The sequence below is a fragment of the Macaca mulatta genome, chromosome X (assembly GCF_049350105.2).
Source record: "Macaca mulatta isolate MMU2019108-1 chromosome X, T2T-MMU8v2.0, whole genome shotgun sequence".
Taxonomy (NCBI): domain Eukaryota; kingdom Metazoa; phylum Chordata; class Mammalia; order Primates; family Cercopithecidae; genus Macaca; species Macaca mulatta.
Genome location: NC_133426.1, coordinates 2,383,767 through 2,404,229, shown reverse-complemented (window position 1 = coordinate 2,404,229; position 20,463 = coordinate 2,383,767). Strand labels below are relative to the sequence as shown.

Here is a 20,463-nt window from a genome sequence, read left to right as displayed (position 1 = left end):
CTTTTGTGACACAGCATAGCTGACTGATACGTACCTTTTCCTCTCTCCCATCTCTTACAAATCAATCAAGTACAATCAATTGTTCTTAAAAAGTGGTCATCCAAGCTGACTGCTTCTCTTTGCCTCCCTTGCCAAGGCTTTAATTCAGCCTGCCATCATTTCCAAGGGGTACTGAACTGGTCTGAAAGGGGGTCTCCCTGGGCCTTAGTGAGCCCCCTCAGGTCCATTCTTCACCCACACATCAACAGGGGCAGGCTCTTTCCCATGAAGGTTCTATGAAGTGCAGACTCCACCTCTGCTAACCTGGCGGTCTTTCCTGGTCACCATTGCATCCTTCCCTGGTTCCTGTTGCATTCCACACCCTGGCTACACAATTTCTGGTGTCCCCACGTGTGTATCCAGCTCTACCTAGTACACTATCTTCCCTGACACCTCACTCTTCTCCTGGGCACCTCTCACCCATATTTTGGGGGACTGGCTTGGATATTGTTCTCTCCAGGAAGCCCTACCTCCCTCACCTAACCCAGTCTAGGAGTATCCCTTCTGCCTTGCTACAGGATCCCATATGTTCCAGCAAATTATTCATCAGATCTGACTGCAATTACTTGTTTATTTGCCTTGCCTTTTCCATCTCTGGACCTCACTTTACACCATAGAGGGAAAAAGGAGAATCAATAAATTTTTCTAAGGATGCCAACATACCCCAAAAATATTGATACTAGTACTCTGCATGTTCACTGAAAGGCAGAGGTCAGCTTCAATCACTTTCTCCTCCCCCATCATTGAAAACTCACAAGAGCCTTGGGGTTGAGCACGTTTACTCTCAACTTAAACTCAAGCAGGCGTCAGCCCAAATCTCCAAGAGTATGACTCTTAGGGAATGGGGAACCTGTTCTCCCAGCAACACAGGACACAAAGTCAGCCTTCTGGGCTTCAAGTTCTCCCTCCTTTGACCTGAGATGGGATTGACAGTGCACTCTGATGGCTTCTTTGGGCAGAGTGTTCATAGCTTCCTTTCTTCTGTCCTTCTTGGGTTTCAAGTTAGTGCCGGTCAAAGAAAGGGGAGTAATGGCGGTACTGGGAGAAGTGCAATGGTCTCAGCACTCATTCACAGCCTTACTCTGAGAGCTAAGGGGCATCTTCTGCAGCGAAAACCAATGCTTGCCTCTCCTTTCTCTCAACTCTGATTGGTCCTGTGCTGAAGGTCAGATATTTTTGTTCAGAAGCTACTTTATATACAAAAAAAGTTTGAGTGCTCCATGAAAGTCGTGAGGTTGGGAAACAGAAGCCCAAACAGCTCCTCCCAGCACTGATTTAGGAGAGTGTGCTCTTATTAAAGGTTGGGACAAGGTGAGTCAATCAGTTACCTTCTGGATTGCCATACGTTGAATGGTGATCTCCACCTGTAAGCGGAAAAGGACGTTCGTGTTTATTCAGCAGAGCTTACGGAGTGCCTTCTATTGCTGGGCACTGTCGAGGATGCGACTGTGAACACAGCACACAGATCCCTGTTTTCAGGGAATTTACATTCTTGACGGGGGAGGGGGACAGCCAAGCAGCATAAGGAGCATAAGGAGGAGGAATGTGAATGTGTATGCCGTGTCTAATGGTCATTAGTGGAATGGGGATAATACCAGGGAGAGGGAGATGCAGCCTTAATTTCGGCATTGGGGAGTCTACATATGTGCGCATGCAAAACACACACAGGCTGACAACTCCATGGAGACACACGCCATTCATACACACGTGCCATTCATACACACGTGCCATTCATACACACGTGCCATTCATACACACACTGACATGCACAAATGTGTGTGCACATGCATACACACATGCAGCATGCAACAAACGTGCAACACACAGGCAGAAAAGCACGCATACACATGTGCATGCACACACGCATTTACACACATGTGCAACACGTAAATACAAACGCAACACAAAGCACACGTGCACATCCTACACATCCCCACATACACACACATGCACATACCACACATACAGGCAACAAAAGCACATATAAAGCACAATTCGCCTAAACATACACATGTACACATGTGTGCACATGTTAACACATGTATGCATAAACACGTGCATGTACACACAAATATGCACAAACACATTCATGTGTGTATGTGCATGCCTGTACACACGCATGTATATGCACAATCCACATGCACAGATACACATGATATATTTGTGCAGTATGCACATGCACCACACGAGCACACCCAGATGCACACTCCTGCATCTATCCACGTGCACACATGCGCTTGCACACCCTAAATGTATGCATGTGAATGGATACACACGGGAAACATGCAATGCATATGCAACCCAAGCACAAACATGCACACATGCAAAATGCACAAGCACATGCCAACACATCTGTGCACATACACAAACATGCATGCGCTCAAACAATCCACATGTGTGCACACCGACACTTGCACATGTGCACATGAAATCCACATGCACTTATGAGCATGATTACAAAATCCACATGCACATGTGCACATGCATGCGCACACAATACACACAAGCATACCTGTGTGTGAACACATGCATACACACACATGTGCACACACATGCACCCAGTACCACCTGTAAGTGGGCCAGAGTTCCTTTCAAGAAATTAAGTCCTCAGGGCATGCACGACATCTCCCCCCAGCATGGATGACCAAGGAAAATGCAAATTAGAGACCCGAATCGCCAGTTAGTTGTTGTGCATTGGATAAAAGCATCAGCTTCCCATCAGTACAGACAGTGTGTTAGTTATTTGCAAATGGACAGCTTTGCCTCACATATTCTGTAAGACATAATTCCTTTACCATAAGTATTTCCATAACGAGAGTTGGGTCTATAGCCCCGTCTTCCTGAAGGGTAGAAAAGAGACCATGAAATGCTAGATATTGCTCAGGAAATCCACATGCTCTCACAGAAGCAAGCAGGTCAGCAAACCTGAAGCAAGATGCTCTTAAAGGCTGCAGAGATTCCAGTGGCTCTCCCAAGGCCAGGGAAGGTGCACAGGTGTCGTCTGGCCCTGTTTACTGTTTACACTGGTGGCTGAAGGTGCATTAGATGTACATCCCTGAGGGTCTCGAGGCCTGACATAGATGGGCAAATGTGTTTCCTTGGGCGTAAAAAAAAATGCCAGCAAATGTTGGTTAAAAAAAGAGAATAGGAAGAAAATGCAGGCCACAAATAGTAATCATAACCCATTAAAAAAAAAATTCCTCCAGGTTGGGTGTGGTGGCGCACACCTGTAATCCTACCACTTTGGGAGGCCAAGGCGGTAAGACCACGTGAGCTCAGTTGGAGCCTGAGAAACACAGTGAGACTCCATTTCTACTGAAAAAAAAAAAATTAGCCGGGTGTGGTGATGTGCACCTGTAGTCTCAGCTACTTGGGAGACTGAGGCAAAAGAATGCTTGAGCCCAGGAGGTGGAGGCTGCAATGAGCTATGATCACGTCCCTGCACTCCAGGCTGGGCTACAGAGTGAGACTTTGTCTCAGAAAAACAACAACAAAAAAGTTTTTCTACATTTTTCTAACGTGTTAAGAGCAATTTTTAAAAATACAGATTTGAGATTTTTAAACTAATGCTTTGCGCTGATTTTGAAGTGAAATGACTTATGTGGATAATGGGTTCTATGGGCTGAACTATATTCCCGTCCAAATTCACAGGTCACAGTACTAATCCCGAGGGCATCAGACTGTGGCTGTATTTGAACACAAAGTCTTTAGAGAGGTGATTAAAATAAAACGAGATCACTAGGGTGGGCTCTAATCCAATAGGACTACAGACCCTATAAGAAGAGATGGGGACAGAGACACACACAGAGGGATGACCCTGTGAGGACACAAGGAGAAGATGGTGTCTACAAGCCAAGGAGAGAGGCCTCAGGAGGAACCAGCCCTGCCCACACCTTGATCTTGGGCCTCCGGCCTCTAGGACTGCAGGAGAATCAATGTCTGTTGTTTACAATCCACCCAGTCTATGGTATTCTGTGGTAGCAGCCTGAAATGGACTAAGACATCTCATAAGAAGAGGAGACTGGAACACAGACACACACTGAGGGACGACCCTGTGAGGACACAGGGAGATGATGATGTCGACAAGCCCAGGAGAGAGGCCTCAGGAGGAACCAGCCCTGCTCACACCTTGATCTCAGACTTCCAGTCTCCAGGACTGTGGGAGAAGAAATCCCTTTTGCTTCAGCCCTCCTGACTGTAGGAATTTACTATGGCAGCCTTAGCAGACGAAAACACTGGGTGTTACAGAAACTTGTCCACTAGTATTTAAAAACCACAAGTGCAACATTTTCTCCCCACTCTCCGCAGGGAGGCCAGACTTTGGGCTTCCCTCCGCGGCCAGCCAAGGTCAACCCCCACCCCTCAGTGCTCTGCATGAAGTTAGGACAGGCCTAACACTCTTCGCCTCCTTCAGGGATGCAGCGAGAAGCCGCGTAACTCATCCCATGGCGGCGGCTTGCATCCCAGCCAGCACCTCCATGCTACTGTTAATCCGAGCACTGACTCACAGCCTCGCTCTGCTGGGGCTGGAGAGCAGGGGTCCAGGCAGGAAGGGAAGCAGAGGCATCCTCGAAAACAAGCGTCATGCTCCCAAAACTGGGCTATGCCTCATGCACGCTTGATGCGCTTGGCCCAGCTGGCCCTGCCAAGGACCACAGGGCTATCTGCTATTTTCCGGCAGTTTTGCCCCAGGGATACAGCAGCACCCTGACCAGTAAGCTTTGATCCATTCGGGAGCCAGATAATGGTCCCCCAAAAATGGCACAGTGCAGACCTACTGAGACTAACTTCACAGGAAAACGGGAAACGATCAGGGCTCTCCGGAGAGCCACTTGCTGAATCATTTCTTTCTAACTGATGAGTATGCCAGAGAACAAAAGAAACGTCCTGAACAGCTCTCTCTCTGTAGAGAGAATTTTTAGAGAATCGTGCATGGGGTGAAAAGGCTCATTCATAGGCTGTAGGGGTGTGGGGACAGCTCACTTTACATAACACACTCCAAGGTGGGCCGGGTATGCTGGTGCAGGCCTGTAATCCCAGCACTTAGGGAGGCCAAGGTAGGAGGATCGCTTGAGCCCAGTTCAAGACCAGCCTGGGCAACATGGTGAAACCGTCTTTGCAAAAATTGTACCTGAGGAAATGACGACAGTGAAAGAGGCCAGACCTAACTGATTCCATCTTGCTTCTAACCCTTAAGCTGTCCTTGTTCATTCCCGGGCATAGGCCGAACTAACGTTGGGAAGGAATTCAGTTCATGGTTTGACTCTGAAACAAAACTGATCATAGCCTTTCCCTGAAAACACCTCCTTCTTGCCTGGGGACCAGTCGGCCTTTGTAGGACTAACAAATTAGCTACAAGATTAGAAATTATGGTTTAGGGCAGGGTGCGGTGGCTCACACCTATAATCCCAGCACTTTAGGAGGCCCAGGAGGGTGGATCGCCTGAGATCAGGAGTTCAAGACCAGCCTGAACAATATGGTGAAACCCCGTCTCTAGTGAAAATACAAAAATTAGCCGGGCATGGTGGCATGTGCCTGTAGTCCCAGCTACTGGGGAGGCTGAGGCAGGAGAATTGCTTGAACCAGGGAGACGGAGGATGCAGTGCGCCGAGATCACGCCACTGCACTCAAGCCTGGGCAACAGAGCAACACTCTGTCTCGAAGAAAAGAAAAGAAAAGAAAAGAAAAATTATGGTTTAGGGGTCGTGCAGCGTCTGGCTCAAGAGTCTGAACCTCTGCAAATTGCTCCTGAGGGTAACATCACTACTGTAAAACGTAAGCCCAGTGTTTGAGATATTTTGCAGACCCTGAACTGGATGGATGAGCTGACACCACCCAGACTGGTAATCTGGCTCAACCAGGTCTGCCATCCACCCAGGAACAGAAAACAGCAAGAAAACCTCACTTCAACCCCCTATGGCTCCCTCTCCAACCTGACCAATCAGCCCTCCCCGCTTCCCAAGCGCCTAGCCGCCAACTTATCCTTAACAACTCGCCCCTGAATGCCTGGGGAGACTGATTTGAGTACTAATAAAACTCTGGTCTCTGGCACAGCTGGCTCTGCATGAATTACTCTTTCTCCATTGCAATTCCTCTGTCTTGATAAATCAGCTCTGTCTAGGCAGGGGGCAAGGTAAACCCACTGGGCAGTTACAACAGTGAGACCCTATCTCTAAAAAAAGTTCTTTCAATTTAGCTGGGTATGATGGTGTGTGCCTGCAGCCCCAGCTCCTCGGGAGGCTGAGGTGGGAGGATCTCTTGAGCCCAGGAGTTTGAGGCTGCAGTGAGCTATGACTGCACCCCTGCACTCCAGCCTGGGCAATAGAGTTGAGACTCTGTCTCTAAATAAATAAATAATAAAATAATAAAAAACTACTCCCAGTGGCTTTCTGTAAAAATATTAAATTTGGTCTTTGCCTCACATTTTCAGTAAAGTTGAAACCGCCTTTGCAAAAATTATAACAGTGAGAAAATTACGACAGTGAAAGAGATCTGACCTAACCGACTGCATCGTGCCTGCAGCCTTCAAACAGCCCTTGTTCAGACTCAGATAACCATAGGAGGAATTTACAGCTTAACAATCAAACAAAGATAACAGCCCTTTTCCGAAACAAACTCCCTTCTTCCCTGGGGATCAGACTGTCTTTGAAAGACTAACAAAGTAGTCACAAGATTAGAAATTATATTAATAGGTTAGGAGCCATGCAGCCGGAGGCCACAAGATTCCAAACCTCTTCAGGTGCTCCTAGGGATGGCATCACTATTGTAAAACCTAAGGTTGAAGTTGAGATATTTTTTAAACCCTGCATTGAGATGCACCAGCCGGCGCCACCCAGACTGGTGATGTGGCTCAGCCAGCTCTGCTGTCCCACACAGGAACAGAAGACAGCTAGAAGAACCCATGTCCATCCTCTGTCATTCCACCTCCAACCAACCACTCAGCACTCCCCACTCCCAGGTCTCCTGCCGGCCAAATTATACTTTAAAAATCCCAGTGTCCAAATTTTGGGAGAAGCTGATTTGAGTCATAAAACTCCAGTCTTGGCTAGGTGCAGTGACTCATGCCCGTAACCCCAGCTCTTTGGGAGGCTGAGGTGGGAGAAGCACTTGAGGCCAGGAGTTGAAGACCAGCCTGGGCAACATAGTAAGACCCCATCTCTACAAAAAAATTTTAAAAATTAGCCAGGTGTGGTGGCACACACCTGTGGTCCTAGCTACACAGGAAGCTGAGGCAGGAGGATTGCTTGAGCCCAGGAGGTTGAGGCTGTAGTGAGCTATGATTTCACCACTGCAGTCTAGCCTGGGTAACAAAATGAAACCCTGTTTAAAGAAAAAAAAAGCAAAAACTGCAGTTGGTATAGGAGTTAAGAAGGAATTACTTAATTACTTAGGCACATAGCAAGGGTATGGGAGTCCTCAGTAAGGCTTTTCTTTTTAATGAAAAGCAGCCCCAAATAATTTTCTAACAAAGAGCAGCCTGTAAAGTTGAGCCGCAGACATAGACAAGCCAGCTAGGAGCTTGCATGGGTGAATGCCGGCAGGAACTAGGGCCTAGACACGTTCAAGATGGCGGCTTCATCTTCCCTCCTCTTTGTCAGCCCCATGTACAAGAAGAAGCAGACAAGATGGCACTGACCAACTGGAAAGCCTATTTGCATAATAAGATTAGGGTGGGGCCACCAGCCTTCCCCACACACTATGTAGAAGTCATACGTGATGGAACCAATCTGTGAGCCCTATGTAAATCAGACACCACCTCCTCCAGCCTGCCTATAAAAGCTGCTGTGGTCTACAACCTCTCAACTTTTTCAGATGTTTCTCTCTCTCTCTCTCTCTCTCTCTCTCTTTCTCTCTCTCTCTCTCTCTCTCTCCCCCCCCCCCTTTCTTCTATTACACTTTCAATTCCTTAACCCACCCACATGTGTCTGTGTCCTGAATTCTTTCTCAGCGTGCAACAACAAACCCCAGGGTATGTACCCCAGACAGCATAACCGTTTCACAGGCTCCCGTTCAGTCAGCTCTGTGTGAATTAAACTCTTTCTCTATTGCAATTCCCATCTTAATAAACCAGGTCTATCTAGGTAGTAGGTAAGGGGAACCCCTTAGGTAGTTACAGAAAGATGGTGGAAGGAACTCATAGTACGTTGAGTTGAAGGTGGTCAATTCTTTTTGGTTTTTTTTTTTTTTTTTTGAGACAAGGTCTCAATCCATGGCCCAGGCTGGAAGGCAGTGGTGCTATCATGGCTCACCGCAGCCTCAAACTTCAACCTCCCAAGTAGCTGGGACCACAGGCACACACTTCCATGCCCAGCTAATTTTTGTATTTTTTTTGAGAGACAGGGTTTCACTATTTTGCCCAGGCTGGTCTTGAACTCCTGAACTCAAGTGATCCACCCACCTTGGCCTCCTAAAGTGCTGGGATTACAGGCGTGGGCCACCATGCCCAGCCAAAAGTGGACAGTTCTTGACCCCAAGTAATGAGTACCTTGTCATGAGCCCCCTCCCACCCTGAAGCTTGTCTGTGTCACAGGGAGTGAGTTCTGAGGATGAGCTACCTATAGGGCCACAGCTATTGCTCCTTTGAAGTGGACAGTCGAGCGTCATGCATTGCTTTCATTTTGTTGAACGGATCTGATGACAACACTCGCTTCAGAGGTAATGAAGATGACAGACATCAAAATATTTTACTCCAAAATATATCGCTTTGCCTTATTTTGAAATTGCCGCTCCAGGGCCAGCAGACTGAGGTGGGGAAATTGGCGTCTGTAGAGGATCTTTGCTGTTGCAGCCAGGCCCTCCCTTTCTAAGCTTTTCCTGGATGTAGGAGAGAGAAACTGAGACTCTGACACCTTTACAGGTCTGAAAAGAAACATTTACCATGGTTGTCTCTGAGTGCTGGTACCTGGGAACCTTTATCTGCATAACAAGGACCCCCTTGCAGCCAGGCCTTTTCCTGTCTGCCTCTCATCACCTGGCTTGCCACCTGTTAAACCTGCTTTACCAACATCACCTATTTTGGGCCATGCTCTGAGCCCACATTCTTCCTGCAAAGAACAGCAAATAGCAAACTCAAATAGCAAAGACGTGGAATCAACCTAGGTTCCCATCAATGGTAGACTGGATAAGGAAAATGTGGCCCACGTACATTGTGGAACATTACACAGCCATAAAAAGAACAAGATCATGTCCTTTGCAGCAACACGGATCGAGCTGGTGGCCATTCTCCTAAGCAAACTAATGCAGGAACAGAAAACCAAATACCATGTGTTCTCATTTACAAGTGGGAGCTAAACACACAGTATGCACTGTGAAAGGAAATTAAATTTTGTGATCCTGAATTCACTTAGTCAAAGGGAAAAGTCAAGCTGGGAATTGGGTCACATAAATCTGCCTCCCCATTTTGGTGCCTAAATAAAATGGCTACAAGATGAAAAGCTACACGTCTCCCCCATATTTTGCCCACAAGGAAATTCCTAGTGAGCTGTGAAGATTTCACCATGACAATGCAAATTGATAGCTTATCTTTACAGGTGCAGTCACCCCCGCCCACCAGACACAAATCATATGTGATTGCTCCCCTGCCCCATTTTGTCCAGATTATCTTATGCAACATGCAGATTCCCTGCATTTTCCCTCTGCCCCATTTGTCTATGTCATCTTATGTAAAAAACACAGATGCACTGAGCCAGACAAAAGCATGAATAACTATTTTCCCTACCTCCCACTTCCATGAAAATTATGTACTTCTCAATTTCCCACCCTTTCCCCTTTAAATTTGGAGCCTTCAAAATCATCTTCGAAGAAGGGCACAGACCAGTCTCCTGGGTGCGCGTCCTTAACCTTAACTTTGGCAAATAAATCTTTTAGACTCGTCTCGTCATTTTTCTCGATTGACAACGTGGACACAAAGAAGGGAACACCAGACACCAGGGCCTACTTGAGGGCAGAGGATGGGAGGAGAGTGAGGATGGAAAAACTACCTATGCTTATTACCTGGGTGATGACATAATGTGTACACCAAACCCCTGTGACAAACAATTTACCTATATAACAACCCTACACAAGGACCCCTGAACCTAACATCAAAGTTAAAAAAGATGCTCTATAAGCTTTTGCATCCCATTGGTGGTTGAGTCTTGGTTCTGAAGGAACCAAATGTATTGCGTGTATATCCACTCAATACATTTGTATGCTTTTTCTCCTATTGATTAAGCTGCCTCATGTCAGAGATTCAGAGAAAACTTAGGGAGCCAAGAGCCTTGGCTCTCACAAAGCCTAATGAGACCATATCTGAAAAAAAAAAAAAAAAGAAAAAAAGTACTTCCCACCTTGCCAGAGCTCTTGGCACATATTAGTTTTAACCAATGGCTACTCAAGGCCAGGCGCGGTGGCTCACGTCTGTAATCCCAGCACTATGGGAGGCTGAAGAGGGCAGATCACCTGAGGTCAGGAGTTCAAGACCAGCCTGACCAAAATGGTGAAACTCCATCTCTACTAAAGATACAAAAATTAGCCAGGCGCAGTGGCTTATGCCTGTAATCCCAGCACTTTGGGAGGCTGAGGCAGGAGAATCACTTGAACCCAGGAAGCCAAGGTTGCAGTGAGCAGAGATCATACCACTGCACTCCAGCCTGGGCAACAAGCAAAACTCTGTCTCAAAAAAAAAAAGGAAAAGAAAAGAAAAAAAGAAAAGAAAAGATGGTTACTCAATTCATTGAAGGTGTGCAAAACTCTTAACAAAGGGAAAATGTTAAAATGGAGACAACGGTTTAAAATCAGCCTCCAGAGTGTTTTGTTCTTGTTTTCTTTCTCAGGGATGACATTTTGCTTCAGTCCTCCTTTTCCAAATCCGGAGAGGATCTGAGGGTTTCAAGGTCCCCTGATCTCCATGAGAAAAACTCAACCAAGCCAAGAGGCTGTTTATGGCTCCTGTAGAACACTGCTTTCATTCTGGGCATAATCACCGACCAAAAGAGTTATCTTTTTTTTTTTTTTTTTTTTTTTTTTTGAGACAGGATCTCAGTCTGTCACGCAAGCTGAAGTGCAGTGGCGCCATCTTATCTCTCTCTGCTCGCTGAAGTCGCGACCTCCTGGGCTCAAGCGATCCTCCTATCTCCGCCTCCTGAGTAGCTGGAACTGCAGGCACATGCCACCACGCCTGGCTACTTTTTGTATATATGTATTTTTTGTAGAGACAGGGTTTTGCCATGTTGCTCAGGCTGGTCTCAAACTCCTGGGCTCAAGCAATCCTCCCGTCTCGGCCTCCCAAAGTGCTGGGATTACAGGCGTGAGCCACCGCGCCCGGCCATTGAAAGTGTTTTCTATTCTGTTTGAAGTGAGCTGCGCCCCTAAAGAATTTCCAGTTTGTTGGATGCTGTCTCTCTCTAATTAGTTGTATAGTTCTTTGCTCTGTTTACTTTTACCTAAACAAAGGTGTGTGTGTGTGTACGTGTGGCTGCACCCACCCTCCTGGGGAACAGAAGCAAAACAGTCCAGCACAGACAGGTTCTCAGAAGACCAGGCACCGGCACACAGCACCCCACTCACCAAAGACTCCAGGTAGAAGGCCCAGGGCAGAATGCAACCGGAAGCCCTGGAAAGACGACCCCTCCCACCCTCCACCCACCACCGCGTGCCCAGATGTGGGGGTACCATGTGTGTTGCCGGAGTTGTCATAACTGGAGTAGCCACCGCCGCCACCTCCTGTTAGACAGAGAAGGTAGAGTTGAGGGATGTTCAGGTGTCCTAGCGTGGCGTTTCCTGGAGGTGTTGGTCTGTCCAGCTCATTGGGAATGGCAACAAGTCGTGTGAACGTGTCACTGCCAAGAGAGCTCCAAAGAGTGACCAGTAGGGGAGAGTGAAGGGTGGCCCCACCAAAGCGTCCTCTTCCCCGTGGGAAAACTCATGCCAACACTGAGCTGTAGCTATAAAAACACTTTGCCATCACAGGACAAACAGTTACCCCGGGGACTCCAAATTCACGCAGGCGCACCCGCTTCCTGCCGAGAAACTGATAAGAGACCAGCCACCCCTACTCCGGATTAGGAGGACCTTGCAGCAGATGGTCTCAATCACAAATATTCTTAGTTTCTCCTTTCAAAAATAACTAGTAATTTTAGTGTATTCCTGATTGTTATTGTAATAAATTCTAAGACAGTGCTCTTTATTTATTGCAAGTAAACACGGCAGAAAAGATGACTGGATGCAATCTGGTTGTCCGAAGGATGCAGATCCAGCTTTGCAAAATATGTGGGACAAGTCCTTTATGTCTTCTAAAATAAAATTGCAAAACTAAACAGACCAGAAACCTCACATGCTTGAAAATAAAGCCTCAAAGATCACACTCTTCAGCCCAATGTTGTATGCATCTCCATCTCCTATTGTCTGTACTTGTATTTCTATATGAAAGATTCTTGGTAGACATTCACCTCCAATTATAGAGAAAACTTCATATTAGAAGTGTTTATATATGTCTGTGTGTATAAAGATATATGTACATATACAAAGGTATATATACACACACCCCTAAATGTATATATACATATACATGAAGGGACCTATATACACATATATAAAACAGTATGCATATATATAAAGGTATACATGTATATATAACAGTATAGAGTAAAGGTAACAGTAAAGGTATACATGTATATATAACATGTATATATAACAGTATAGAAACATATGTAAGCTACATATGCATACATATATGGAAAGACATTTACAAATGTGTGTATATACAAAGAATGCATATAGACACATAAAATATATACTTATATAAGATATTTATACCTATATAAAGGTTGTATATAGATATATAAATATATTTATGAAGATATTTATACACATAAAGACATATACATATGCATACATAAAAGTGTACATATAAATGTACACATACATATATAAAAGCATATATACATAAAGGTATATATGTATATATAGAGATATATATAAATAAAGGTATATAATTATATATGTATAAAAATATTTATTTATATAACATAGACATAAAACATAAAAATGTATATAAAATGTTTATGTATGTAAAGATATATTAAAGACATATAAAGATACATTAAAAGATATACATATAGACCAGGTGCAGTGGCTCATGCCTGTAATCCCAGCACTTTGGGAGGCCGAGGCGGTTGAATCACGAGGTCAGGAGCTCAGGACCAGCCTAGCCAAAATGGTGAAACCTCGTCTCTACTAAAAATAACAAAAGTTAGCCGGGTGTGCTAGCAGGCGCCTGTAATCCCAGCCATTCGGGAGGATGAGGCAGAGAGTCGCTTGAACCCAGGAGGCAGAGGTTGCAGTGAGCCGATATTGCACCACTACACTCCAGACTCCAGCCTGGGTGACAGAGCGAGACTCCGAGTCAAAAAAAAAAAAAAATATGTATATACATATATAAAGACATATACCTATATAAACATATATACACATGTATATATAAAGTGTGTGTGTATATATAACATATATAAAAGTATATACACATAAAGGTATATGTGTACATATATAAAGGTATTTATACACACATATAAAGAGATACACATATGTATATATAAAAGTGTATATATAAATATATACATACATAAATAAAAGCACATACACACAAAGGTATATATGTACATATATAAAGATATATATAAAGGCATATATGTAATTATATATGTTAAGATATATATTTATGTAACATACACATAAAATATAAAAATATATATAAAATGTATATGTTTTTAAAGATATACATGAAGATACATTTTTAAAAGATATATTAAAAGATATACATATAAATACATAAATATATATAAAAAGCATATATCTGCATATAAATATAAAGATATATATACACATATAAAACATGTACCTATGTAAAGATACATATAAGGATATATATAAAGTCAGGAATATACATATATAAAAGCATAGAAAGGTATCTACGTAGTGTATATATACAAAAGCATGTATATACACACATGAAAAAACCCGTATACCTACATATGTAAATGTATTTGTATATATTTAAAAGTATACATACACACAAATATAAAGATATATAAACCTTCATATACACACAAATGAAGATTGAGAAGCATGCAGCTATATAAAGGTGTGTCTGGACATATACAGCCACACTTACACTATACAAGTCAAAACAGAAATGACCACAGGTGTTTCAGTGGACCCTCCAGTTCTACCAGTTCATTTTGTTTCCATCCAGCCCACCAGCCTGGAGAGGTGGACAGATGCCCAGACCGCAAACCCCACTGATGCGGCCATGGGGCCTTCTCTGTCATCCCCTGCACCAGCCTATCGTCCACCTGTGACCAACTCTGCCCCAACCTCAGGCCTCTCATCCCCAATCTCAGGCCTCTCATCCCACCCTCTCTGCGCAAATACAATGTGTCCCGTCTGGAGAGGCTCGGCACCTACCTGCAGGCGGCCTGGGCCTGGGCGGGTAGCGTCCATCATCACGGTCCACATCATTGAAGTAACCTGTGGGGCAGAGCACATGGCATTGCTAACGCGACCTCTCTAAAGGTCCCCTTCACACCAGGTCCGCGTTGGGGGCACTGGGACAGGTTTTGGAGAAGAGCGTTCCGATGCCAACTGGCTCTTTCCAGGACGCCCACAGGCACCAGGAATTAAATTACCTTGTGGGCTGGCCGCCTGGCCTGCAAGGAGGCGTGTGCAGGGCCCAGAACGTTTGCAGTGTGGTCTCCTATTGCAGGTGTTTGCCCACCTTCCGCTCAAAGCCCTCCCAGAGCCAACCTTGAGCTGGGGTGAAGCTCAGGCTGTGGTGTCTGCCTGCTGCCTGGATCCCTCTCTCTCTCAGGGTGCCCCGTCTCCAAATCCCCTGCCCTTCCCTCCTTCCCTGGACGTTCTCCGCTGCCCCTGCCTCTGGGACCTCTGCGCGCCCCTTTCCCTCTGCTCCCTCCTGGCCGTCCTTCCTGGATGAGCCAACATCGCCTCTCACCATGTCCTCGTCCAGCTCTCCTTCTGCCCCGCCTCCCACCTAGGCCCATCCCCTGCTCAGAATCCTCCAACATCATCTCATATCCTGCCCCTCCCTAGCCCTTAAGCAAGCCTGGAAGGAGACTCTGGGCTTTTCCTTCTCTGCTGACGGCTCCTCTCGTCCCATCAACCAGGCACCTCCCCCAGGCTTCTCCATCACCATAGGCACGCTCCTAACCCCACCCCTCACGTTAGCAGTGACCGATTTCCCAGGCTGAATTCCAGTTCCTCAGGTCCCCACAATCCACTCTCCTTTTCTCTTTCAAGTTTCTGCTCAACTATCTTGTCTGAAACCAGCACCATCCCCCTGTCTCTCTCTCGGCTCCCCAGGGCACAGCCACTACCCACCCCAATAGATTTGTTTCATCCATTCGTTCCTGCTCCTTATTGCCCTGACACATGAGATCTACCTGCTTCCTCCCAAAAAACAGAGGCACCTGCAAGACGGAGAAGATCCCAGAGCCCTGAGAATCCACCCTGAGAGAGCTTTCTCAATAACCCAAGGCTGCTTTGCAAGCCTCCTTGCCTAAGACGTCCTTTGCTACCCTGACAAAGTTCCCACTGCCGCGTTCACCTGCGCTTCTGCCCTCTGACGGTGTCTGTCATAGACTGAACTACTTCAGGCTCAAATGAGATCCAAGGAGACCTTCCTCTTATGGTTCCTGGACCCCGAATTAAGCCTTGGACTCTGCCTTTCCTCTCCAAGATTGGTCAACAGATAAGTAATTAGGTCTTTGGTCTTGGTCTATAAGAAATCCTTGCTAACGTGCACTATTGCCACTCTGCGAGTGGGAAACATGCTGATTGGGTTTATTAAGCATGTGAAATGCAAGCTGGGTGCAACCCAGCACTTTGGGAGGTGGAGGCGGGAGGACTGCTTGAGGCCAGGAGTTGGAGACCAGCCTGGGCAACATAGTGAGACCCCCCATCTCTACAAAAAATACAAAAAGTTATCTGGGCTTGGTGGTGTGCGCCTGTAGTCCCATCTGCCAGGAGTATCACTTGAGTCCAGGAATTGGAGGCTGCAGTGAGCTACGATCACACCACTGCATTCCAGCCTGAGTGACACAGAGAGACCCTGTTTCAAAAAAGAAAAAAAGTATAAAATACGAAAGGCAGAGTGGTTGTTCTGCTTTGCTGTAGCATGGACCGTTCCCTCAGCACAGACGTTCCAGAAATGTGGGACTGCCGGTAAGTGAGTGCCCTAATCTGATCCTGCAGTCGCATAGGTCTGTGAAGCTGAAGTGAGTCGCATGCACAGAGGCTCTGGGGAGTTCAGGAGACATTGCACCTGACTTAAAAGGCTGTTTCCTAGGCTGGGCTCAGTGGCTCACATCTGTAATCCCAGCACTTTGAGAGGTCAAGGCAGGAGGGTCACTTAAGGCCAGGAGTTTGTGACCAGCCTGGGCAACAGAGGGAAACCCTGTCCCTACACACACAAAAAAAAAGAAAAGAAAAGAAAGAAAAAGAAAAAATCAGCCAGGTGGGGTGCTGTGTGCCTGTAGTCCCAGCTGTTCAGGAGGCTGAAGTCAGAGGATTGCTTGAGCCCAGGAGGTGGAGGCTGCAGTGAGCCGTGATCCCGACACTGCATTTCAGCCTGGGCAACCAAGCAAGTCCCTGTCTCAAAAAATAATAAAAATGGGATGTTTCCTAAAACAGCTTTTTTATTTTTACTGTTTTTGAGATGGAGTCTCGTTCTGTCACCCAGGCTGAAGTGCAATGGCATGGTCCCGGCTCACTGCAACTCCAACTGAACTCCGTCTCCTGGGTTCAAGTGACTCTCCTGCCTCGAGCTCCCAAGGAGTTGTGGTTACAGGTTCCCGCCACCACTCCTGGCTCATTTTTGTATTTTAATGGAGATGGGGTTTCACCATGTTGGCCAGGCTGGTTTTGAACTCCTGACCTCAAGTAGTCTTCCCACTTCGGCCTCCCAAAGTGCTGGGATTACCCGAATGAGCCACCACGCCTGGTCTCTAAAACAGCTTTGAACAGGGAACCTCTGACATAAAGATCCTTTATTCATGTCTTGGTGGACGAATGCTATGAATCACAAGACCAGAGCCTTTTGAGGAGGAAGAGCTATTGTAGAGCTTTCCAGGAAATGGAGTTGAAGCTCTACACCCTGATGAAGGGATGTAGAGGTAAGTCTTTCATTCATGAATCCAGCTGTTTGCCTGTTGGGACTCAAGCATTAATGACTTAACTGACCTTCATCCAGGACTCATTGTGTGCCAGGCATAGCTTTCCGGACTGGGGAATGCAGCAGTGAATGAAAGGCAAAAATCCATGCCCATGTAGAGTTCTCATTCGAATTCAAAGGAATCAACTAAACACAATTGCATGGCGTTGCATGTAAGAACATATCAAGTAGTATGGAGTACAGGAATGCAGAGGAAGGAACCACCTCCTGAGGGAACACAGTCTAGGATAAAATGCTGTGGTTTTGGAGACTTGCAGGAGGTGAGTGAGTGGGCAAAAGTGTGTTAGTTTTTCTAGGGAAGAAACACAATTCTTCAGTTGCAAGACCCAAGGGAAATGGCACTGGGACATACCCAAAGCTTGTTTCCTTGGATTTCATGAAGAGCGCCTTGAACCCTAGGAATATGACAACATCCAAGCAACGTCCTGAAACAATCAGAATCAGGGGAACTCCCAACGGTTAAAGCAGGTAGAGAGAAGAGGACACCCAGTGTATCTTAGCTTCCCTGATCTGCACACATTTGCCCCAACAATGGAATCGCTGAGACTCTTCCAACTTTACAGACCAGCATCTCCTTCCTGAGTATCTCACGTTCACGAGACACAATTGCCAAGGTGGAGATGGGAAGCGCTGTAGGAACACAGGCAAAGTGGCCACAGATAACTCTTGCAGAGGGAAGAATAAGTGAGTAGAACACACACCAACAACATCAACAACAACAAAAAAAAAAAACAAGAAAAAAATTGCCTTCCTCCATCATAACTTGAAACGTCTTAGTGTGCATGGTTTTTTCAGTCAATGTCATCAAAAAAATTTACATTTATTTACTGTCAACTAAATGTAATCCCCAGGTGCTGGTGGATATAGAAGAACTGAACTCCTCGCAAAACAATGTCTGTGCATTTCAAAAGCGACTGGTCTTTCACCATGGAGATGAGAATTTTTAAGTCATTAAATAATACTTGTATCCAACCACCCCCCCCCCTTTTTTTTGAGACAGAGTCTCACTCTATCACCTAGGCTGTAGTGCATTGGCACAATCTTGGCTCACAGCAACCTCCGCCTCCTGGGTTAAAGCGATTCTCCTGCCTCAGCCTCCCCAGTGGCTGGAATTACAGGCACGCATCACTCTGCCCAGATAATTTTGTATTTTTAGTAGAAACGGGTTCACCATGTTGGCCGCTGGTCTCGAACTCCTGACCTCAGGTGATCTGCCTGAGGAGACCTCGGCCTCCCAAAGTGCTGAGATTACAGGTGTGAAGCACTTCTTTTTTTTTTTTTTTTTTTTCCTTTTGAGACGGAGTCTCACTGTGTCTCCACAGTGACACTTGGAGACACAAGTGTCTTGTGTCTTGCGGGTTCAAGCAATTCTCCTGCTTCATCCTCCTGAGTAGCTGGGATTACAGGCATGTGCCACCACGCCCGGTTAATTTTTGTATTTTTAGTAGAGACAGGGTTTCATCATATTGCTCAGGCTGGTGTCAAACTCCTGACCTCAAGTGATCCGCCCACCTCGGCTTCCCAAAGTGCTGGGATTACAGGCATGAGCCACTGTGCCTGGCCCCAGACACTTCTAAAGTGGATTTTAATACTGATTACCAGGCTGGGCCACAATAGCTGGTGCCTGTAATCCCAGCATTTTGAGAGGCTGAGGCAGAGGATTGCTTGAGGCCAGGAGTTCAAGAATAGCCTGAACAACACAGCAAGATCCTGTCTCTGCAAAAAATTTGAAAAATAGCCACACATGATGGTGCACATCTGTTGTCCTAGCTACTTGAAAGTCTGAGGGAGGAAGATCACTTGAGCCCAGGAGTTCGAGGCTGTGATTACATCACTTCACTCTGGCCAGGGCAACAACAGAGCGAGACACTGTCTCCAAAATAAATAATAAAATAAAATAGTAAAATAAAGTAAAATAACATAGAATCAAATAAAATGGTAAAATAACATAGAATCAAACAAAATAATAAAATAAAAATAAATTTAAAAAATAAATTTAAAAATACTCATTACCTCCACTGTTGCCAGGATTGCCAGGCTGGGGTTGAGGATGTGGCTTTGGCCTTGGGTAGATATCTGTTGAAAAACAACAGGATGATTTCAGAAAAATAATGACATCTTTCAGGTAGATACCATCTATAAATAAGAATGCCAAAATACAGAAAAGATGTAACTGCCCATTGCTTTTATGGAGCTTATTCATCATGTAGACAATATTCATAATACCACCTCAGAGCTTACAATTTAAAAAAAAAAAAACTTTTATTTTTGTGCCCTAAACTTACACCACTGGTGCTTTCGCAAGAAGTCCAGGGCTCTCTGAAATGAACAGGGCAGAAAGTGACCTTTCCCTGTTTAGGGCTACTACAAATGCCAGCACCATTTACAGAAGTCAGTCACCAATATTAGGATAAAACATCTGACCTTTTGATAGTGTATTGTATTTCCATCTTGCTTGAGTTACACCCTTTCATTTGAATTTGTTTTGTTGTTGTTTTGAGACAGGGTCTTGGTCTGTTGCCCAGGCTGGAGTGCAGTGGTACAATCACAGCGCCCTGCAGCCTCGGCTTCCTGGGCTCAGACAATCCTCCCATCTCAGCTGCCCATGTAGCTCAGACGACAGGTGCACACCACCACAGTTGGCTAATTTTTAAAATCTGTGTAGAGACAGGGGCTTGCTATGTTGCCCAGGTTGGTCTCAAGCTCCTGGCCTCGAGCCATCGTCCTGTCTTGCCTTCCCAAAGAGCTGGAATCATCATAGGCATGAGCCACACTGAGCCTGGCTACATTTGAATTTCTTAAAACTTTTTGCAGTGACTTTTGCATGTTCCTGAAGTTTACCATGAGTTTTCTGCCCTAGGACCTTTTTTTTTTTTTTTTTTAAGACGAAGTTTCACTCTTATCGCCCAGACTGGAGTGCACTGGCGCGATCTCAGCTTACTGCAACCTCTGCCTCCTGGGTTCAAATGATTCTCCTGCCTCAGCCTCCCGAGTAGCTAGGATTACAGGTGTGTGCCACCACGCCTGGCCAATTTTTGTATTTTTAGTAGAGATGGAATTTCACTATGTTGGCCAGGCTGGTCTTGAACTTCTGACCTCAGGTGATCTGCCCACCTCGGACTCCCAAAGTGCTGGGATTACAGGCATGAGCCCCCACTCCCAGCTTTGCCCCAGGACTTTTGCAGGTGACATTCCTTCTG

The 20,463-nt window shown here is 45.7% G+C and overlaps 1 protein-coding gene across 13 annotated transcripts in view; it reads right to left on the bottom strand.

The window, feature by feature from the left end:
- Window positions 1-20,463, bottom strand: part of XG (Xg glycoprotein (Xg blood group)) — a 66,089-nt gene that overhangs the window by 6,162 nt on the left and 39,464 nt on the right. For 2 of the 13 annotated variants that reach the window (XM_001086077.5, XM_077988178.1), the window contains exons 5-9: window positions 19,277-19,339; window positions 14,482-14,544; window positions 11,692-11,742; window positions 2,835-2,879; window positions 1,368-1,403 (exon numbers count right to left, since the gene is read on the bottom strand). In XM_001086077.5, coding sequence (XP_001086077.1) covers window positions 1,368-1,403; window positions 2,835-2,879; window positions 11,692-11,742; window positions 14,482-14,544; window positions 19,277-19,339 — 258 coding nt within the window. Of the gene's footprint in view, window positions 1-1,367; window positions 1,404-2,834; window positions 2,880-11,691; window positions 11,743-14,481; window positions 14,545-19,273; window positions 19,340-20,463 lie in introns of all 13 variants that reach the window. The other 11 variants (XM_077988185.1, XM_077988179.1, XM_077988187.1 and 8 more) reach the window with 7 other exon arrangements.